Here is a 24,617-nt window from a genome sequence, read left to right on the forward strand (position 1 = left end):
GGGAACTGATTATTTTTTTTAATGCCGTGATTGCTGTAGCCAGTGGAGAGGATAGTGTTGTGTATGTGGTCAAGCTAAGTTGTAAGGGCGGTTCCACTGGAACAAAGATTGTGGGCTCTCTTGGTAAGAGTTTTAATAATGCCATATTGTTGAACAGGGTGGTGGTGGGAGCGTTTGTGGATGTATCTGCCTGTGTCTGTGGGTTTTCTATATACTGTGAAGGAAAGTGTACCATTGGGAAGGTGTGTAACTAAGGTGTCTAGGAAGGGTAAACAATTGTTCTTTTCCTTTTCCATCGTGAACTGGATTCTTGGATGTAGGCTGTTGGATGGTACACTGTTCTTCGCAGTATATAGAAAACCCACGTACACAGGAAGATACATCCACAAACGCTCCCACCACCACCCTGCTCAACAATATGGCATTATTAAAACTCTTACCAAGAGAGCCCACAATCTTTGTTCCAGTGGAACTGCCCTTACAACTGAGGACCACATACACAACACTTTCCTCTCCAATGGCTACAGCGATCACAGCATTAAAAAATAATCAGGTCCTCCCTGATCTTCTCTTCAAAAAGAGTTTAGAAATGCTGTCACCATACCCTACATCCATGGCACATCTGAAAAAATAGCCAAGAATTTTAAAAAAGTACAACCTACACACAGCATTTAAGCCCCACTGCAAACTTGCAACCCTTATCCACTCTACAAAAGATCAGCTCCCTCCTCTCAGTGTCTGGAGTCTATAAAGTACCCTTTCCTGTAAACTGGCATACTTTGGAGACAGGCAGATCAGCTACTATCCGCCTGGTGACAGGCAGATCAGCTACTATCATACATCTGCAACCACGACTATGGTCAGTCAGGCCTGGCTGACCATGTCTTGGATACAACCCACAGGATCTCATGGAAAAAAACCACGATGCTCCACCACAGCAAATTCAAAAGAGAAAGACGAGTCTTAGAATCAGCAGCAGCAGCTCTCAGGAATCAACCAAATCTTAACAAATATGGTTGCATTAAACTTCCTAAGATTTGGGAAATGCTTATCACAAGAGGTCCCACTTTACATTCCAGGCCACCTACAACCACCCTTAGAGGGTGCTCCACCAAGATAGGACTTTAGTGTCACCCACATGGTTGGGCTTAGCATTGTTTGTTATTTGTTTTTATGTTACATTAGGTTTTTTGTAATCCCTGAAGATGTCTCATTGACTGAGATGAAATATAGGAAGAATTAAATTCTGTTTTTAATCCTTTCTGAGTGCTGTATACAATCCATTAAGCCTCCAACATGATGTCCTCACAGCAATTAAGCCTCTACACACAGATAAATAAACATACCTGTGCAGGCCATGCAAGTTTTGCTAATCCACCACCTTTGACCAAAGATAACCTTTTTCTAATACAATTGAGTTCCTGTATAGTAGCCCCTTTTTCAGTTAGCAGTCTTATTACATGATTCTTTTCATGTAATGTAAGTGGAGGAATTGGAGCAGGAAGTAATGCTGAACCCCCACCTAAAGGAAATGTATAATATTGTATTAAAATTATATGAATATTTATATCAGTTCAAACTAATCAGTCTAAATGAAATAGAAAGACATGATAATCAGAAGATTCTGAGTATAATAAACTTAATAAACTTAATTTTTAAATTTATAGCCCCACAGCTCTAATAGCACACATGCAGGCTGACATGCCAACCAATTTCAGCTGGCATGGTTGGCTGAGTGGCAAAAATATCCGCTCTCCAGCCAAGAGGGTGTGGGTATGAATCCCACCAAGGACACATGTTTGTGAATGTCCTACTAACCAATTATCATATGTACTGCTGTGACCTGTGTCCTGGCACAGTATGTATTTCTTTGATGTCTTTATGCCATAAAAGAAAAAAAAATCAAAGCCATCAAATTCCAGTCTGTATTCACACTGAGATTTACAATATGATGAGCACCTCCAGTTCATCTACCTCAATTCTCGCATCAGTCTCTATCACATTAGCAACAGCAAAATCTCCACCTAGATGATACGTCTGCAAATCGATCACTCAGCAGCTCCAGTAAATCTTTTGCTACTGTCACCTTCCTACCATCAGCATTGATTCAAGTCATCCTTCCATAGTCATTCTTTGCTTATTCATTACATAGCAAACAAATTCTTTTAAATTTACTTTGGCCTGCTTAGCTAATTTTTTTGTGATAATCTGATTTGGTCTTCCTTGACATACTAGTCACTCTTCTTGCCTGCACGTTGTACTTGTTCATGAGCATGTTTATTCACCTTTTACTTATATTCTCTTCACAATGTTTTTTTTTTTTTTTTTTTTTTTTTTTTTTTTTTTTTTTTTGCAGCTCTTACTTTATATCACTACTCATCCATTTAACCCCCCTTTTGGTTTATCTTCCTTACCCAGAGTATGGTGTCTGATAATACTTCTCTCAAACAATCCTTGACAACCATTCCATGCACTACTAACATTCTTTCCTTGTAGTTTCTTATTCCATGATACTTCTCCAAGCTGCCTCATAAGGTTCTCATAATCACCAGTTCCACAAAAATCATTTCTTGACTGAGAATTCCACATTTAGCAAACTCCCAAAGTTCATGAAAGTCTCCCATGCATGGTCACTTTCATGAACTGGAGGCAGAGTGGGATACCATGGTTATTGATTACCAGATCCAGCACCTCTAACCCCTGGATTCCCTCCATCACATATTGTTTCAGGTAATTATCCCTCAGTAACTGTATAAATTTCATTTCCATCTTGCCATGGGGCTTTTCTCCTTCTAATCCATATCCTCATAGCTGAAGTCTTCCATAATAATTGCTCAGCTTCCGCTCATTGTGCTAATCTTCCAGTGCATAATATTTACATTTCTCTGGACCTCCTGCTCTTTAGTAGCAATATATTTTGCCTACTAGCCTGTATGTCATATCAGATAGTCTCAAATGAACCATCTACCTCAGACCTAAAATCCTCCTTAACTTCTATTTTTGTTGGTTGAAGTTCTTCGGCTATCATCAGCATATACTCTCTTCTTGTCCTATGTCTTCTCTGCAACTGCAAAACCTCTTACATTCCATTCCTGCAACTATATCATTTTCTGTTAACCAGGCAAGGCCTCCTTATCCATCGGGCTAAATGGGATATAGTCCAGGGGCACCATTGATCTAAGGGCACTTAAGAACCAAGTATGGTGAATTTTTTTTTTTCAATTTTGAATGCAAAAATCTCTATTTAATTTGAAATGTCATCGAAATTAAACAAAAATATTATTAGGATTTTTTTATACAGCTAACTACGCAAATCATTAATAATATTTTTAATAACATTTTTAATCTTAAAGATTGCTTTTCTTCATTGTGAATTAGCTTAGAACTAAGGTTAGATTAGAAAGATCTGCTGAACAAGAATTGTAAGTAGTTGTAATACTAAACAAGAATGTATGCCAAGCATATATGTTTATAAGATAATATATATAATGGCGATTTATGCTTAATCAAAGTATGTCTTATATTCAGATAATGTTAGATTGTGAATTAACTTATAACTAAGGTTAGATTAGAAAGAATTGAGACTAGCAAGAGTATTGTAATGACATTGTGTATATACATGAATGTAACTCATTCTACTGTTTGGCTTAATTAAATGGTTTGTAAGCAACACATTGGACTCATTCTATCAATGCACTATCCTAAAAAAATTCATACCAACATAAGACAGAAGTTTATATGAATTATATTTAAGCCACGACTAGTTTAAAGTAAGAGTAATATAAGCGGGGGAATATAAACAATATCTGCTTTGTCTTTGGTTTAAGATCTTATAAGCTCACACTCAATACATAGTCTAACATGTGCAGTCATTAAAACAAATAAATTTGTTAGACTATAGAGCGTGAGAAATAAGGTATAGTAGAAATAGATAAATAGCAGCAGTCGAAAGTTAAGGCAGCCATCCATTCCCAAATATTAAATAAAGAAAGCAAAGGCAAAGCAGGGTACACAGATCCACATTATTACACAGTTAGTAGGAGTGTGCAGACCAGATTTTTAGCTTCTGGTCAATTTTATATTACCCCATTAATAGCTTATAAAAAGTTTCTATTATGTCCCCTCTCTTCTGCCTCTCAATCAAATTCTACAATTCTACAACTTCAATCACTCCTCATAGGCAACATTCCACAGACTTATTACAAGTTTGCTAACTTATCTTTGGATTCTCTCTGCTAATTTCGCATTCCCAAGAAACCCAGTTTACCAAGATGAGGCCAAATCATACAGATAATAACTCTTACACTTTACTTGTCAAAATGTGTTCTTCAACATCCAAGTAATCCCCTAAGCTTTTTTTGCTATTTTTGCAATATGCCCTCTGAACTTCAATTCTGTCTACTATTACCATCTCCCCCCCCCCCCCAAATCCCTCCTCATCAGTTTCCTGCAATCATATGTAGGCAAAGCATATTTGAGAAGAGACCAACAAAAACTGTGAAAAAGAAACTTCAGAAAGAACAGACTGGCTTCAAGACAAATGACTCAGAAATCATGGGAATACAACAAGGATCTGTATTTAAGTTTTATAGATCTGGAAAAGATATACGAAAAGAAGAAGAAAGAACTACTCAAAACACGATAATTAAATGGTATAAATGGAACATTATACAGAGCAACACATAGTCTATCTTTAAGTTGCAAGTTAGCTCTATTAGAATTGGAGGAGATACAAGTTGGTTTTGTATAAAATCGAGTATATGACAAGGGTTGTGCACAATATCTCCATTATTATTCATCATATATATTGATTACACATTGGACACACCTAAAACAAACCATTGCAAAATCTGCAGCCAAAAACATCCCAATAAAAAAAGAATGTAGTCCATGGATTACAAAAGAAACTCTAGAACTAACTGGAAAAAGGAAACAAATTAAAACAACAGATTGGCAAAACCCAAATTACTTGAACCTGAATAAAGCTATTAAGAAATTTGTCAAAAAGATAAAAATGGCTATATCCAAAACATCTGTAAATAAATAGAAAGACACTTCATCTCTAATGAAACAACAGATTTATTCAAGAATGTTACGGATATAACCAAAAAATTCAAAATCCAAAACTTAATATAATTGCAGAAGAAAACGGCAAGATCTTAAATGGCACTAATGCGAGAAGATGGAAAGAGTATTGTGCCGAGCTTTACAAGGACTCAGCTACTCAACAAGATGATGCAGGGGGGGGGGTATGGAAACCATGGAAATGGAACCAGAGATCCTCAAAAGTGAAGCAGAACAAGCAATCAAAAAATTAATGAATAACAAAGCTCCAGGTCCTGATTCATTGGCTGAAATGCTGAAAAACCTTGGAGAGAATGCAGTCAACTGGATACATGATTTATGCAACAAAATCTGGAAGACTGGAAGATGGCCAAAAGATTGGACTAGTTCCACCATTATTATAATCTACAAAAAAGGCAATCACAATAAATGAAAACTACCACACCATTATCTTTATCTCACATACCAGCAAGATTTTGCTACACATTATTAAGGAATGATTACAAAGTTTTATAGACCATCAGATCTCAGAAGAACAAGCAGGATTCAGAAAAGGTCAAGGAACTAGAGATCATATATCTAACATCAGACAAATAATTGAAAAAGCAAGGGAATTCAACTTAAGCCTTTATCTATGCTTTATAGATTACTCCAAGGCCTCTGACTGTATGAGGTGGGATATTTTATGGGATATCATGCAAGAATCAGGAATATCAAACCATCTAGTAACCCTCAAAGAACTTATATCAAAGAAATCAAGCAACAGTAAGAATTGAAAACTCAGTGTCCCCTGCATTCCAACTTGAAGGATCAAGACAAGGATGCATACTCTCACCATTATTATTCAACCTTTACAGAAACTATAATGAAAAGATCTCTAAAAAAAGTGGAATGGAGGCATTAAATTAGGTGGCTGAACAATCACTAACCTACTATTACCACAGATGACACAGTGGTAATAGCAACAAATGAACAGGAATTAAATTCTATCCTAAATCAATTAGAATGGAAAAGCTTAAGCCGTGGTTTACAAATAAATCAAGACAAAACCAAAATAATGGTTTTAAACAATGCAGAGGAGATAGATATAGAAGGAATTGAAATTGTTAACAATTTCAACTACCTTGGAGTGATAATAACAAAAAAAGATGGATGTAAAAAAAGAGATCAAAAGAAGAATAGCACCAGCTAAGAAAGCGATGACTGATTTAACTAAGATCTGGAAAGACAGTCACATCTCCAAAAAGACCAAAATTAAGCTTGTAGAAACCTTAGTTTTTTTCAATATATTTATGTACTTATTATCCAGTAGCCTTCTAAGGACTGAATTCCATACAAAATCACCCATTATCCTTCAATATTTGCTTCTTCCTACTAACTTCCTCTTTCTCATTCGAATCAGCCAATTACTTCTTTATACATGCAATTTATCTTCTATATGTTGACTTTACTCTTCATTTTCATTAACTGTTACCCAAACTCTTCCACTTCATTTCCATTGCTTTTATCAACAGCACTTCCATCCATTTTCTGCTTCTTGTGATGCTTCACATTTTTGGAATGCTCTAATTTGCCACTGCACTTCTCACACAATAATACTTTTCTTCTTTTCATTCAATCTGACAGTCCATAAATTTTACACATTCCTGAAGCACAAGTAATACTTTTCACAGCATATCCACTACAAGAAATCCAAGGAAAAATTCAATCTTCAACTTGATACCTTTCACACTGCTGGTAAGTGCTTCCTTATACCCACCATTTTTGAAATATCAACTCATCATCATCATCATATGTTTCAAGGATTTAGGCCTAGCATGTTCCGGCCTTAGAAGTCATCGTTGAATCGTTTAAGAGGATGTCCTGGTCTTCTTTTTTCTAATGGCTTGTACTTTAAAGCTTGTTTTGGTAATCTTTCTGTTTTCATTCTTTAAACGTGTTACATCCATTTATGTTTATATTTTTTAATTTTTTCTATTACTGGTTCCTGGTTTAATTCTTTCATAATATCTTCGTTTCTTTTGTGATCAAATAGGGTATACTTTGCAGTTTTTCTCATAAACTTCATTTCTGCTGTTATTAATCTTTGTTTGTCTTTTTGTTTTATTGTCCAGATTTCGTTTCCATACATTAAGACGGTAAGGCTAATGTATTGTATACTTTTAGCCTGGTTTGTTTTTGAACTAGGTTTGGTTTAAATATAGAGTTAATTACTGCTGTTATTTTTAAATATTTTGCAATTTTTATATTTATATCTTTTTCATTTTCATAAGTGATCATACATCCTAGGTAGTTAAATGAATTCACCTGTTCTAAGACCTTGTTATCTAATATTATTTTAGTTCTTGCTGGATCATGTCCTTTAAAGGCCATAGTTTTTGATTTTTCCATTGATATTATCATACCATAATCTTTGGATATCTCATTTAGATTTAAAATAGCTTTCTGTAAGTTATCTTCAGAATTTGTAATTATTTGGTCGTCTGCAAAGAGGAGAGTGTTTAAGTTAACTGTAGGTGAAAGTTTAATTCCTTGATGTAAATTTTTACTCCATTTTATTATTACTTCGTTTAAATAGATATTAAAAAGAGTTGCTGAGAGGGGACATCCCTGTCAGACCCCTTGGTTTATCTCTCTTGTATATGATAGCTCGTGAATTAATCTTATTTGTATTTGATTATTTTCATATATACTTGTGATAGCTTTTAGGATATTATTTGGTATTTGTCTTTCTTTTAATATGTTAAATAATATGTTTCTTTTGACTTTGTCAAATGCTTTTTCAAAGTCAATAAATGCAATATGTGTTTCTAAATTATATTCTCTTCTTTTCTCTATTATTAATTTTAGGCAAAAGGCTGGGTCTATACATGATCATCCTTTTCTAAATCCATTCTGTACCTCTAGAATAACGTTTTCAGAATATTTCATTAGTTTGTTATTTAAGATTCTGCTATATATTTTGTAACAGGAATTTATTATACTGTTACCTCTACAGTTTTTAGGGTCATCTCTATTACCTTTCTTAAAGATAGGAATCACAATTGCTTTTTTCCATTCTATTGGGGGGATACCAGTTGAGTAAATTTTATTTGAAAACGATAAGAGTCTTTCTTTGAATCTTGTTCCTGCATATTTATATAGTTCTGAACCTAGCTTATCTTCTCCAGGTGATTTTCCGTTTCTTGTTTCTTTCAGGCTGATTTCTAATTCCTCTTCAGTTTTTTCCTTTTCATTTTCATTAATTGTTTACCAGTTGTCTTTTCTAAAATATTTGTCTGTCCACAGTTCTGTGTAGTAATTTAGAAATTCTTCTAATTTCAATTCAGTGTTTAATTTTATGTTTTCTTTGGTATCTGCATTTAGGTGTTTCAAAATCTTATATACATTGGGTCTTATTTTATATAAATCATGTTCTAAATTAGAAACAAATTTATTCCATGATTCTCTATGTCTTTTTCTGACTTCTCTTTTAGCTATGGCTCTTATTCTTTTATATTCTATTTCATCTTCTAATCTTTTACTGCTTAACCATTTGTGATAGGCTTCTTTTTTCTTTTTAATTATTTCTTTGATTGTATCATCCCAGATCTTCAGTTTTTTTCTTTTATTGAAATTTTTGGTTTTTCCTAAGCTTTCATTTGCTGCTGCATTTAGTATTGTTTTTATATTAAGCCATTCTATTTCTATTTCTTCATTTTGTTTTATTTTATCTAGATACTGGTTAATTATTTGTTCATATAGCCATTGTACATTTGTGTCATTTAATAGTCTAGTTTTATAAACAAATGTTTCAATTTTTCTTTCTATTCTTGTTACTTGTAGCCATTTAGGTGGTAATCTTAATTTTATTTTAACAAGTAAGTGGTCACTGCTTACTTCATGTCCTGTGTGAACTCTAACATCTAGTGAAAATTTTGATGTCTTTTCATTTAATATGAAGTAATCTAATATTGATTTTCATCCTCTTGCTGCCCAAGTATATTTATGTATGTCTTTATGTTTATAGAAGAAATTCATTATTTTTAGGTTATTATAAACTACAAAGTCAATGAATTTTTTACCATTTCTGTTTAGAGTGTGTTCTCCATATATTCCTATATTATTATTAATTTTCGTGTTTCCAATTCTTGCATTTAAGTCTCCTGCTAAAATTATGTAATCATTTTTATTTATTTTATTATATATGTTTTGTAGCTGATTATAAAAATCAATGTTATCCTGTTCTCTTCCTTCTTCTGGAGCATATAAACCAATTATTGTTAAATAGCCACTATCTATTTTTATTCTAGCTTCTTTTATTCTTTCATTCCATAATTTATAATGTTTTAATTGTTTTGAAAGGGAGTTATGAATCCAAATCATGACTCCTGCTTGTGCTCTTTGGTCTTTGTCGACTCCATTGTATATCACATTAAAATTTTCAGTTCTCATAGTTCCTTTTAATTTCTTTTTTGTTTCAGTGATTACTGCTATTTTAAAATTTCTTTCATTTAATAACTGGTCTAATTCTATTTCTTTATATGCTATTCCTCTTACATTCCAGTTTGCTATGTGTATTATATTTTGTCGTTTCCATTTTCGTTTTCCCTTTTCCATTCCAGGGTCATTTCCCATAGATTCAATCCGATTATCTTTTTCTGTCAGATTACAAGCAGGATTATGTTCTCCATGTCAGGGGACTAGTATGACGATGGAATAGTTCAGTGGTAGGGCTGCTACCTTAAGGCTTCTGAACTAGCCTTCTTCCGACTTTAAACCCATAGGAGGAATAGGGTATATTGAAAGGGAAAGAGTAGATTATAGAAGAAATATAGAAAGTTTATAGAGAGGGCATAGTTGTAAGGCCAGAAATGAAAAGACCCATGGCCCTCGAGTACTCTAATAGCACAAGGGTCATAAAGTAAGAAGAGTTGGCTGATAAGGCCTTATAGGAAAGATTAAAGTAAGTGGGTCTTCCTCAAAGTAGAAGAAGGAGAGGATAGATCCAGCTAGGGATCCATGGGAGTGCTGCTTCCCTTACAATCAAGATGATTGCCCCTTATGAAATATCAACTATCACAAGAAAATAAACAACAACCAAAACCAACAAAATTAAAATCACAGTACCACAGGAACAATGCCTACATCCAATCTGGCTATTGCAAAAAAAAAAAAAAAACCTGCCTTCTTAGCAGTGGCAACACAGTTTTATTATAAAAATATAATTTCTTATCAAGTATAATAGGTTTTAGCATTAAGGTTATCTGAGATGGATACTGTAATATAAAAATTATATCTGAGTTTGTTATACTAAATGTACCAATGAATAAAACATGTCTGCCATATTACTATTATAAATGGAAAATAAAATAGTTCAGATTTACCAGATTAAGAGTCTTTTTGTAACTCTTATAACTATCTAGAATCTTCCAAGCTTACAGTGAACTCAATAAAGTTCAAAAGAATGAAAAATTAGCTCACTATGCTGATTATCCTTTAACAGCACTGTTACTATGGAGCTTCAGTGATTTTTTTTTTTTTTTTTTGGTGGGGATGGAGTTCTTTAAAGAGAATTGAAATCACATGTCAATGAGAGGGCTGAATGAGTTCAAGAGTTCAACAGACTCGTCACAGGAGATTCCACCCAACAACTAACATACTGGTCGTTGAAAGTTTATTTTTCACTTGGACAGACTATAATAAATTTAGTTTAATCCTTTATCCGAGTGTGTGCAAACAAAATTTACACCTGAAAGTATCTTCAGGACTGGGGTAAAGTGGTACGACACCGGGTGACTCCTTGCAAAGGTGGAGCAAGCTCCCACTGAAGAGACCTCAATAAAGGTCGAAACTAGTCTGGGTAGTGGCCCTTCTCTTAATGCATAACGTTATACATATCCGCAAGAAGATGTGTTTTGCATTATGGCAGATACTGAGATAGGAGTGTTGGTAGCTTGCTCCACCTTTGCAAGGAGTCGCCTGGTGTTGTACCACTTTACCCCAGTCCTGAAGATACTTTCAGGCGCAAATTTTGTTTGCACACACTTGGATAAAGGATTAAACTAAATTTATTATAGTCTGACCAAGTGAAAAATAAATTTTCAACATCTTTCTCTAAATCCAGAGTAATTTAATAAAAAGGTGGCACACCGTTTGGCAGCTCCTATAGGAGGAGATGACCTTGTTAATGCTTCTGCCTTTGTATCTCCACTTGAGCCTGGCTCCCATTGAAGAGACCTCAATAAAGGTCGAAACTAGTCTGGGTAGTGGCCCTTCTCTTAATGCATAACGTCATACATATCTGCAAGGAGATGTGTTTTGCATTATGGGAAATACTGAATTAGGAGTGTTGGTAGTGTGTTCCACCTTTGCAACGAGTCACCCGGTGTTGTACCACTTTACCCAAGTCCTGAAGATACTTTCAGCGCAAATTTTGTTTGCACACACTTGGATAAAGGATTAAACTAAATTTATTATAACATACTGGTCATAAACATTCCACATTCACAACACCTCTGACAATGCATTCTACTTACCTACTACAGGTAAGCTCACTTCAATTATACAACCTCTACACTTGCCTCTCATTCCCTCCCCTCTCTCTCTCCCTCTACTCTATATATAATCCCTTCTGTATTAATTTAGTAATATCGCTCAATGACTTAAATGTTGCGTCATATCTTTTTAGGCAAGCACTTATTCCACAATTTCTTCATCATCACAGAAACCAGATGGCTAAATTTATACACCACAGTGGAGATGTGACACAGATAAAGAACAACTTTCTACAATATATACTTGATAATAATGATAACTAATATTTAAGGAATTGACAGCGTATACTAGAAATATAGATTAAATAAACTTTAATATATACTTTCCGATATTTCGGCGAACGTCACGTTGCCATCTTCTTGGGAACTTACTACAAAGACACGTGCACACAAGTACTAATAACAGCAAATGAGACTGAAGCTAGGAAGCTAGCGTTTCCTAAAGTCCTGATGGTGCCCCCTGGGGGGCTATATTGGTAGTTCTTGGCCTTTGGGCTGAAGTTCTTCTGATAAAAGTTTCCCAAATTTGGGGCAGTTTCATGCATCCAAATTTGTTGAGGTTTGGCATGTTCCTAAGGGCCAAGGCTGATTCCATGAATAGTCTTTCATACTTGAACTTGCTGCGGTGTATTACTGTGGCTTTCTTCCATCTTATTCTGTGGCGAGTATCCAGAGCGTGGTCTGCAAGCCCAGAGTGGCTGTACTGGTAAAATCAGATGTAATCCTTGTGTTCTGAGATTCTGATATTTGCTGTCCTGCCTGTTTGGCCAAAGTAGGACAGTTTACAGCTGCAAGGGACCTGGTATACACCAGGTAGGTCTAGGGGAAGTGGTTGGTCTTTGGTGGAGCGGATAAGGGATGCCAGTTTTCTATGTGGTCTGTAACAAGTGGTCAAGTCATGTTTTTTTAGGATTTTATTGATTTTTTCCGAGGTGCCTCTGATGTAGGGAATAGTGATAGATTTAGAGTAATCTTTTTTGTGAAGGGGAGGGGGTGGTGGGTTGTGGATAACTGGGTTAAGTATTTTTTGGATTTTTTGGAGGGGGTAGCCGTTGGCTGAGAAAGTGTCACGGATGTGATTTAGTTCAGTGGTTAGGGCTTGATCATTAGAACAGATTATTTTTGCCCTGTTGAATAATGTTTTAATAAATCCATATTGTTGTGAGGGGAGGGTGGTGGGATTGTTGGTGAATGTATCTGCCTGTATGGGTGGGTTTTCTATAAACTGAGAAAACCAAGGTTCCATCAGGTTGGCGGGTGACTAGTGTGTCTAGGAAGGGGAGGTTATTGTTTTCCTCTTTTTCCAGGGTGAATTTGATTCTAGGGTGTTGGTTGTTCAAGTGTGTTAGGAAGGAGAGGAGTGAATCCGGGCCATGTGGCCAAATAGCAAAAACATCATCAACGTAGCGAAGCCATATGGTAGGTTTTTGTGGGGCTGAGTTTAAGGCTTTCTCTTCAAACATCTCCATGAAGAAGTTGGCCAAGGGTGGGGAAAGTGGTGAACCCATGGCTGTCCCCTCTATCTGTTTGTAGAATTTTTCCTGCCAAACGAAATAGCCTGAGTTCATTGTAAACTGAAATAGGGTTGAGATATCGGGAGGAAATTTAGCTTGGATTAGCTCTAAGGTTTCTTTGAGGGGGACATTCGTGAATAGCGAGGAGACATCAAAACTGACCATTATGTCATTATGTTGGAGTGTAAGGTTTTCTATACTGGCTTTGAAGTGGGCTGAGTTTTTTATGTGTGATGGTGTATTGCCAGTATAGTGTGAGAGCGCTTTGACTAAATGCTTGGCTAGTTTGTAAGTGGGGGAATCAATGCCATCCACTATGGGACGTAATGGCACATTTTCTTTGTGTATTTTTGGGAGCCCATATATGCGGGGGGGGGGGTCTAGAGTTATAGGGTTTTAGTCTGTTGGTAATCTCCACAGGCCAAGAAGTGACCTTCTTAAGGAGCCTATGGAGTTTTCTAATTTGTGAGTTGGTGGGATTGTAATCAATGGGGAGGTAAGTGGAACGATCTAATAATAAAGCCTTGAGCTTACCTGTGTAATCTTTAAGATTAAGTACCACAGTGGCGTTTCCCTTATCCGCTTTGGTGATCACTATTTTTTTGTTTCTTTTCAATTCTTGTAGTGCCTTGTATTCACTACTGGATATGTTGGATTTTGGAGGTTTTGCTTTGTTGAGAACACAGGCTACATCCAATCAGATATCGTTGGCGATGTGGTTAGGCAGTTGGCGAATCCTGCGTTCAACTTGAATCATTAATTCCTCAGCTGGTAATTTCCTAGGAGCAATGGCGAAGTTGTGACCATGTGACAGAGCGTGGAGTGCTTCTGGCTTTAAGGTAGCTGACGATAGGTTAACAACAGTGTTGGTTTGTAGTTTGGGCGCCGAGTTCTTTGTTAATTTATCAAACTTGTTGATATGTCGGCTTCGTACTCGTTCAAATTCTTTTTTAGCTGCCGTACACGAGACGTCATGTAGTACCGACCAAAGCTCGTGATTCAGCGTAAGTGAAAGCTCATTTTCTAGCGTTGATATAGCGCTGTTTATGTTGGCTAGGGAACCGCGTGTGGCGGTAATTTGCTCCCGAAGTAATGCCTGGCTAGCGCAGTTGTAAATACGGAGAGCTTTCTGTGAGATGAAGCGGTGTTTAAATTTGACACAGTTCGGGATGACATGATTATCCCGGCAGCGTTTTAGGAATGCCAGATGGTTAAGTTGTCTGGATAATTTCAGCTTCAGTTTGCCGTAATGGCGGGCCTTGCGTGCGAAAAAAAAAAAACATGACTTGACCACTTGTTACAGACCACATAGAAAACTGGCATCCCTTATCCGCTCCACCAAAGACCAACCACTTCCCCTAGACCTACCTGGTGTATACCAGGTCCCTTGCAGCTGTAAACTGTCCTACTTTGGCCAAACAGGCAGGACAGCAAATATCAGAATCTCAGAACACAAGGATTACATCCGATTTCACCAGCACAGCCACTCTAGGCTTGCAGACCATGCTCTGGATACCCGCCACAGAATAAGATGGAAGAAAGCCACAGTAATACACCGCATGGAATCAGCCTCGGCCCTTAGGAACATGCCAAACCTCAACAAATTCGGATGCATGAAACTGCCCCAAATTTGGGAAACTTTTATCAGAAGAACTTCAGCCCATAGGCCAAGAACTACCAATATAGCCCGCCAGGGGGCACCATCAGGACTTTAGGAAACGCTAGCTTCCTAGCTTCAGTCTCATTTGCTGTTATTAGTACTTGTGTGCACGTGTCTTTGTAGTAAGTTCCCAAGATGATGGCAACGCGACGTTCGCCGAAATATCGGAAAGTATATATTAAAGTTTATTTAATCTATATTTCTAGTATACGCTGTCAATTCCTTAAATATTAGTTATCATGTTTAACCAGCGTATAAGCCTCTCAACAAGAATACAATATATACTGTCTTTCTCCTGATCATAGCATCAATATGCTGTGGGATCTTTAGAGCTTTTCTAGTGTATCTCAAACTTGAGGTCCCCATTAACTATCACACCTAGTTACAAAATTTCCATGACCTCCTTGAACAGAGTTCATCATGCAATAAACAGCATTACATCCAAAAGAGAATGGGGAGAGGAGCAGGAAGAAGTACTTATGTAGGGAAATTAAAATTAAAAAAAAATACAAAATGACAAATAATGAAATATTGTGAATTTGCGAGATTCAGTTATTTTTTAAATTGTTATATATATAATGCTTTCTTTAATAATACACTGCGTAATGCTATACTTTATGAAAACCATAAAAGAAATCAAAAAATAAATTTTTTTTCAAAATAGGAATTAAATTTAGGAGAAAAATTTTCATTGTTAGCATTCAAGATTAGCTCTGCCACAGCAGAGCTAATCCCAGATATTATGGTCACTTAAACAGAATGAGCAAAAGAAATGTTAGATGGTAAAAGAAAGGTTTGATGGAAAATTTTTCATGCCAGAATGGCAAAAAAAAACACCCAAAGGAATACCAAGGTCTGGTGGATTGATTCAGTAAGATGTGCCTTAGAAGACAAAAATATAAGATTAGATAACATTGCACTCGTGACATATAACAGATTAGTCTGATGTAAAATAATTGTTGAAAGGAAGTTAATAATAACATAACTTTTTCATGTAGTACTATCATACTATTGGATACTAGGTGCCGTATTGTGTGGTGGGGGCGAGGAATTATCACTCCTGAAGGATAAGTAACTTTTTTCATATTTTATTTGAGAATATTAGATTAATGCGCTGACGAACAATGCCAGCAAAGACCATATTGTTGGGCGATTTGAATTTGCAGGATTTTATTCAGCACAGCATGTGAAGTGTATCAGTTGAGAAAATTAAAGGATATGTAGAAGGAAATTGAAACTAGAGAGAAAGAGAGAGAGAGAGAGTGTATATTAAGTTCTTCAAAAGTGAGTGTCAGGTGATGAGACCACAGCAAATATTAGTTTCAGTAAAGAAATACTGTGAGTAGACATATTACTTAGAAATTATAATAACAGAATTAACTCACATAAAATATTATTTATTAGTATAATTTTCACCTGAGTATCGCAGGCATCTTCAGTACATGTAAAAAGGCTAATTAAACAATAATTGGCAAATTCCAAAGGGTGCCACAATAGCTCATAAACAAAAGAAAAAGGTCATTAAGTTTCCTAACTTATTTAAAAATAAATAAATAAAACACACACACACACACACACATATATATATATAATTAAAAAGTTAGGAAAGATTAGCTGATTTAAAAGTACTATCTCCCACAAAGGGGGATAGACAAAGTTTCACATTTCCTTATATAAGGCCATTCCATGAGGGACTGGCTTTTGTGAAAGATTCTTGTCTTGTTCCAATGAACTCTATGTTTAATGTTGATGGCATGCTCTGCAAGTCCAGACCTGTTCAGGTTCAAGGTACTGACTATACGACTTGTGTTCTTCTATCCGAATAAAAGCAGATCTTCCTGTTTGTCCGAAATAAGATAACCCACAAGAGCAAGGAATTTGGTAGACACCTCGATGACTTAGATGTGGAAGTTTGTCCTTTGGAGAAGTGAAAAAGGTGACGATTTTTCTCATATGTCGAAAGGCAACAAAAATATTTAGTGGTTTTATAACTTTCGCTATGTGTTCACTAAATGCCTTGCACATAAGGGATAGGAATATGCATTATTTCTTCTGTATTTGAAGAGAAAGATATATCCAAACTACTTAAAGCTCTATTGATGAAAGAATTCTTATATCTATTAGATAGAAAAAAGGAAATAATATAGGAAGCTTGTCCAAAGGACAAGCTTCCACATCTAAGTCACCCAGGTGTCTACCAAATTCCTTGCCCTTGTGGGTTATCTTATTTTGGACAAACAGGAAGATCTGCTTTTATTCAGATAGAAGAACACAAGTCATATATTCAATACCTTGAACCTGAACAGTCTGGACTTGCAGAGCATGCCATCAACACTAGACACAGAGTTCATTGGAACAAGACAAGAGTCCTTCACAAAAGTCGGTTCCTCATGGAATGGCCTTTATAAAGAAACATGTGAAACTTTACTTCACCCTCCCAACTTAAACAGATCCGATGGTCTACGTTTATCCCCTTTATAGGAGATAGTACTTTTTAAATCAGCTAATCTTTCCTTACTTTTTAACTGTATGTATGTATGTATATATATATATATATATATATATATATATGTGTGTGTGTGTGTGTGTGTGTGTATGTTATATATATCTTTTTAAAAAAGTTAGGAAACTTTTTTTTAGTCATCTTACATGAGCTACTTAGTGACCCCCTTTGGAATTTATCAGTTATTGTTTAATTAGCCTTTTTGCATGTGCTGAAGATGCTTGTGATACTCGGGCAAAAATTATACTAATAAATAATATTTCACATGAGTTAATTCTGTTATTATAATTTCCTAGTAAAGCAAATATTAGTAGAGTTGATAGCACCGACTGTTGAATGGAAAATGATGTTATTAATGTCAAACATGTGGCCATGGAAATAGAAAAGAATGAAATGGACATAAAGAAATTGTGTACTTGAATGTTAACCTTCACAGTACAAAACATGAAATTGAAAAATTGCAGAAGCAACAAGAGATTAGCAGGGCTGAAAAGAGAAAGAAGCAGGGAGTCCGAAGGAATAATACAGACCAACCAAACAAACAAGAAAAAGTTAAGGAGAAGATTATATATGGAGACTCAATGATCATTGGAGTACTTAATGAAAGTGTGACAAAATTGTGTCTTCCAGGTGCAAAAATTCACGATATTAGCCATCACCACTTTTGCATCCATCTGGATGCAAAAATGTAAGTCGAAGAAAATAATTGTCTTGGTTGGTGCAAATGATTTTGAGAAGCAAGAGGTATTCTATGAGGGAGGATGTAAAGGAGTTGTTAGAAGAGTGAAAAGGTGAAGATTGTAAGTTTCCTACTGCTCTATGATAGAAGTGAACTGAGAAGAAGGGCACTGATAAGATAGCTAATAAGTCTATACATAGATTGTGCAGAAGGAATGATGTATGATTTTGGGACCTGTGGTCTGTGTTTGATGGAAAGAAGATTTTGTACAATGCTGATGGACTATATCTAAATGGATTTGGTGTTAGGTATCTAGAGAGCTTTGTTCACTGAGCATGCTGAAGTGCAAATTCAGAGAAACAAGCAAATAGGGTGAAAGCAAGTGAGTTTGTGTGAAGGCACCCATGAAGTAAGAGAGTGAGAATGACCAAGTGAGGAATCTAGTCTCTCAAGCAAAAATATTGAATATTAAATAGAGTAGTCAATTCAGAAGTAAAGGTGGGTAAGGGCCCAAAGAGATGCTGCAGTTTCTATATATTAATGCCAGAAGTATCAGGAACAAGATGGAGGAATTCTTTTCATTGGTTAGCACAACTTTGCCAAAAGTTATAGGCATTAGTGAGACTTCACTAACAGCAGATGATGTAGTTACGGGAATAGAATGTGCAAGGTTTAGTATTTTCAGGGAAGATAGAGAAGATGGGGTGGGGGGGGGTTGATGATAACAGATGAATTGCAACCAAAAAAAATAGGAGATATGTTGGAAGGTGGCTGTTCATTTGAAGCAGTTTGATTTGAGATTAAGGCCAGTAAGACAAAATATACAGTTGGTTATTGCTATAGGCCAGAGAGTTTTGCAGATGATCTAGAAGACATGCATTGCCAAATTAGTACAATAAGTACAGGTCGAGTGATTATTATGGGGTGCTTCAACTATGGAGATATAGACTAAAAGAAAGAAAGATCACATGGCAGGAAGGAAATATAATTTATACACCTACTAAGAGATAATTACTATGTGGAGGGGACTAGGGATGGGACAGTATTGGACCTGGTCATAGGATCAGAATAGCTATTCATAACCAAGGTGACCACAGTCTTGACTTGGGAGATTGAAAAACATGAGGAATATTCTGTCAAGAAGGGTATATGTGGAACTACAGGATATTATGACAAGCTTAGCAAGAAGCTTAAATCTGTGCCATGGCATAAAACACTGCAGAGAAGATGTTAGTAGTGCATGGGATATAGTTAAGGATTATACCTAAGGTAAGAAGGGTTAACCAGATAGGAGTTAGCGAGAGCTGAAGAAAATGCTGTGGAGGTATATGAAGAGAAAGGTGACTAGCAAACATGAACAGTAAAAGGCTCGGGGAAGAAAGGTGATCAGAAAGGCAAGGAAGGCAAAATCAGATTATTATTATTATTATTATTATTGTTCCGGGAAACTCCAAGGAGTCGACAGACTCATCGAGGGAGGCCCTAACATCATGTCAAGAACAACTATTCAACATTCACACAGAATCTATCATACCTTGCCTTGAACTCATTCACGGTCATAGCACCCACAACAGACTCTGGAAGCTTATTCCACTCATTCACCACTCTCCAAGTAAAAAACCTAGCTCTAACACCCTTGTCAACCACACTCCTGCCCAGCTTCCAAGGCACCCATGAAGTAAGAGTGTGAGAATGACCAAGTGAGGAATCTAGTCTCTCAAGCAAAAATATTAAATATTAAATAGGGTAGTCTGTTTAGAGTCAAATAGAGTAATGATTATGAGAAAGAATCTAGCCAAGCAGTCCAAAGGAAATCCCAAAGAATTCTTTATTATGGAAAGTAAGAGAAAGAATGACTATGGAAGATTAACCTTAATGAGTGATGATAGTTACAAGGTGACAGAAGCAGATAATATAGTTGAGTTATTGAGTGACCACCTTGAAAGGGTATATCATCCTAATGAGTTTAATACTTTACATATGTGACAGACACTGATGTCGGAACAGAGGTGAATGAATTGGAGGTTCTTAGGATATTGCAGAATCTCAATGTAAATACAGCTCTGGGATTAGACGGGACATCAGCTAGGGTTTTGCAAAAATGTGCAAGGGAATTGGCAATGCCTCTAACTAGGCTCTTTAATTTAAGTCTCAGCTCTGGTAGAGTTCTAAGGGAGTGGAAAGAGGCCAAAATAATTCCCTTCAGAAAAACAGAAAGCTTTTGATAAAATGCACAGAGAAAACCTATAGAATATAGGTTGGCAGAGGAATGCCAGCCTGGTTGGCCAAGTGGTTAGAGTATCCTCTCTCCAGCCAAAAGGCTGCTGGTTCAAATCCTGACGTGGGCATGGATGTTCATCATCATCAAATTCCTGACATGACCTTTAAGAATGGATGTTTGTTTGTGAAAATACTAGTGGTGGTAGATGGTGTTGGTGAAGAAGATAGTTGCAGCTGGTGGAGTGGTGGAGACGGAGAGCTGTAGAGCAGGTACCCTCATTTGATGAGTCTTCGGACTTCCTGGAGGTGTTATGTAACAATAATAATAATATAATGAAAAAAACAAAGATATCCATTACATTTGGTATAAGTTACAAAGTTTATACAAAAATACAGTTACAGTTAAGTAATAAATTAACAGAAGAGATTGAAATAAATCAGGATGTAAGACAGGGATGTAGCTTATCTCCAACTCTATTCAATATATAATTATTGATCACATTATAAAAATATGGAAAACAACAATAAAACAAGATATCCAGTTAACTAGAACTGTTATCAATACAATGCTGTATTAATAATGGTTGTGGTTATAAATGCAGATAATCAGACTATATTACAACAGAATGAAGATGATCTTCAAAAATCAGTTCATGAATTAAACAAAAGAAGAATCAATACAATTTAAAAATTTCACAAAAGAAAACAAAAGTCACGGCATGTAAAGGTCAAGACGATGTTAGATCAAAAACATTTATAAAAAATAAAATAACAGAACAGATGACACGGTTTAATTATTTAGGCTGCATAATAATATATCTAAAAGATATAGATGAAAAAATAAATAAAAATAAAAATAGATGAATAAAAAAACAAGACAAGAAACTCAACTAAAATTTTATAAAGTAATAGCTGTTCCCACTCTACTATATGGTTCAGAAATATCATCATCATCAAATTCCTGCCATGTACATTCAAGGGGTGTACAGGAAATGATAGTACTACATGAAAAATTTACATCATTACTAACTTCCTATCTACAATTTTCCTCCAAATCAGTCTGTTACTTGTCAAGACTCCAACATTATCAGATCTTATATTTCTATCGTCTAAGGCAGATTGTACCGTATCAATCCACTATACCTTGGTCTTCTTCTGGGTTGTTTTCCTGCCAACCTGGCAGAGAACACTTGTTTTGCTAATTTTTCCTTGCCCATTCTGTTTAAGTGACCATACCACCTGAGATTAGCTCTGCTAATGCATTCCTGGATACTGACAATATCAAGTTCTTTCCTAATATCCTCATTTTTAATATGATATTGCCATTGATGCCATCTGTTCACGCCTCTAATCTTTCTCAGGACTTTCATATCTGCGGTCTCTAGTCACTGGTCAAGTGTTTTACTTCTGACCTATCTCTCAGATCCATAAGATAAAATTGGCTTTAACACTGTCTTGTATACAGCTAATTTAGTGTTCCGACTAATTTCTCTATTATTCCATATGAATTTATTCAATTGACTTCCTACCATACCAGTTTTGTTGATTCCGTTGTCTATTTCCATATATAATTTACCATCTCACTAAAAATCGTTCCTGAGTAGCTGAAATGTTTTACTTGTTCCACACGTTCTCCATTCACCATGCAGTTGACATTTTCAATGATTCTGCCTATTTTCATTGTCTTTGTCTTTTTATTGCTGACCTTCATATCATACCTATTATAAAATTATTCAATTTAGTCAGGGAATCTTGCAGACTTGTAGCGGATTTATTTAGAAGTATAACATCTAAATCAAAGAGATGACATTAACATCTCCAATTTTGATATCATGTTTAATACCACTTTCCTTCATAATGCGATCCATATAGATAACAGATGGCATCAATGAATAACAGAGAGAATAATGCACATCCTTGACTCACTCCAGATTTAACATTTAACCATCTTCCTGTACATTCTTCAATTCTAACTGTTGACTTACAACTCAAACACAGACTAAGTATTGCTTGATATAATGCCCCACTGACACCATATAACTGTAGCGTATTGAATAGTTTCTCTCTTGGCACCTTATCATATGCCTTTTCCAGATCTACAAAACTTGAATATAGATCTTTGTTATATTCCCATGATTTCTCAACTATTTGCCGTAAAGTGAAGATCTGATCCTGGCAGCCTCTAATTGGCCTGAATCCAGCTTGCTCTTCACCATGCTTTTCTTCCACAATTCTTCTCAACCGTTTCTCAAGTATATTTGCATAGCTCTTGCCAGGAACACTCAGTAAGGAAACACCTCTGTAATTCTCACATTCAGTTTTATTTACCTTTTTATATATGGGTACAATAAGAGTAGAGAAGATGTTGTGGCCTTACAAGAAGACTTGAATAAATTGAGTGATTGGGAATGGGGATGTGAGTTCAATGTTGCAAAATGTCATCATCATCATCAAATTCCTGATATGTACCCTCAAGGGGTGTACAGGATATGATAGTACTACATGAAAAATTTACATCATTACTAACTTCCTATCTATAATTTTCCTCCAAATCAGTCTGTTACTTGTCAAGACTCCAACATTATCAGATCTTATATTTCTATCATCTAAGGCACTTTGTACCATATCAATCTACCAATATCTTGATCTTCCTCTGGGTTGTTTTCCTGCCAACCTGGCAGAGAACACTTGTTTTGCTAATTTTTCCTTGCCCATTCTGTTTAAGTGACCATACCACCTGAGATTAGCTCTGCAAATGCATTCCTGGATGCTGATAATGTCAAGTTCTTTTCTAATATCCTCGTTTTTAATATGATATTGCCAATGATGCCATCTGTTCACGCCTATAATCTTTCTCAGGACTCTCATATCTGTGGTCTCTAGTCTTTGGTCAAGTGTTTTACTTCTGACCCAGCTCTCAGATTCATAAGTTAAAACTGGTTTGAACACTGTCTTGCATACAGCTAATTTAGTGTTCCAACTAATTTCTCTCTTATTCCATATAAATTTATTCAACTGACTTCCTAGCATATTAACTTTGTTGATTCTGTTGTCTATTTTCATATTCAATTTACCATCTTCAGTAAAAATCGTGTCTAAGTAGCTGAACTTGTTCCACAGGTTCCCTATTCACAACACAGTTCTACCTGTTTTCATCATCTTTGTCTTTTTATTGCTGACCTTCGTACCATATCTATTACAACAGTTATTCAATTTAGTCAGGGAATCTTGCAAACTTGTAGCAGATTTATTTATAAGTATAACATCATCCGCATAAAGCAAAGAGCTGACATTAACATCTCCAATTCTGATATCATGTTTAATACCACTTTCCTTCATAATGTGATCCATATAGATAATGAATAACAGAGGGGATAATGTACATCCTTGTCTCACACCAAATTTGACATTAAACCATCTTCCTGTACTTCCTTCAATTCTAACTGCTGCCTTACAACTCAAATAAAGACTAAATGTGTTGAGGCTTAAGTGCTGTGAAGAATTCGTGTTAGAGGTTTAATGGAATATTAACAGCACTGATTAAAACTAAAGGATTAAATTTAAAGGATTAAAACTAATTTTAATACTTCCAATATTTCGTCTTCGTCACAGAGACATCTTCGGGAATTACAAAAACTTTTTGTAACAACACACACAAATACAATACAAAGTGAAACTAAAGTCCTATCTAAATGGTGCGCCCTCTATGTGCATTTGCAGGTGGCCTGGGATGTAAAGAGGGATCTCTGATAATTAAAGTTTCCCAAATTTTGGGAAGTTTAATGCAACTGTATTTGTTTAAATTAGGTTTCTTCCTGAGTGCAGATGCAGATTCAAAGAATAGTCTTTCTTTTTTGAATTTATTATGGTGGAGCATGGTAGTTTTTTCCAGGAGATCCTGTGGGATGTATCCAAAATATGGTCTGCAAGGCCAGATTCACCATAATCATGTTTGCAGATGTAAGAACTGTCTTCTTCTAACCAGATGGATGCTGACCTGCCTGTTTGTCCAAAGTAAGTAAGTTTACAGGAACAAGGTACTCTATATACACCAGGCACTGAAAGAGGAGGGAGCTGGTCTTCAGTGGAGCGGATAAGGGTAGCAAGTTTATGGTGGGGCTTAAAAGCTGTATGGAGGTCGTACTTTTTTAATGATCTGGCTATTTTTTCTGAAGTACCATGGATGCAAGGAATGGTGATGACATTTCTGAAGTCCTTCCGAAGAGATGGTCATGGAATGAAGGACTTGATTATTTTTTTAATTCTGTAGTCATTATAGCCATTGGAAAGGAAGGTGTTGTGTATGCATTTGAGTTCGGTTGAAAGGGCAGTTTTACTGGAATGAAGATTTACTTGAACAAAGATTACAAAAAGTTTTTGTAATCCCCAAAGATGTCCCTGTGAAGGAGATGATATATTGGAAGTATTAAAATTACTTTTA

At 35.8% G+C, this 24,617-nt stretch overlaps 1 protein-coding gene across 2 annotated transcripts in view; it reads right to left on the minus strand.

Annotated features, from left to right (window-relative positions):
• Positions 1-24,617, minus strand: part of LOC150100595 (glycerate kinase) — a 97,992-nt gene that overhangs the window by 23,804 nt on the left and 49,571 nt on the right. For both annotated transcript variants that reach the window (XM_090401578.1, XM_090401579.1), the window contains exon 4: positions 1,347-1,522. In XM_090401578.1, the coding sequence (XP_090257704.1) occupies positions 1,347-1,522 (176 nt within the window). The remainder of the gene's footprint in view (positions 1-1,346; positions 1,523-24,617) is intronic.

Source organism: Typopeltis vanoorti, chromosome 12 (assembly GCF_054136105.1).
Source record: "Typopeltis vanoorti isolate ZY-2024b chromosome 12, IOZ_Tvanoo_1.0, whole genome shotgun sequence".
NCBI classification, from domain to species: Eukaryota; Metazoa; Arthropoda; class Arachnida; order Uropygi; family Thelyphonidae; genus Typopeltis; species Typopeltis vanoorti.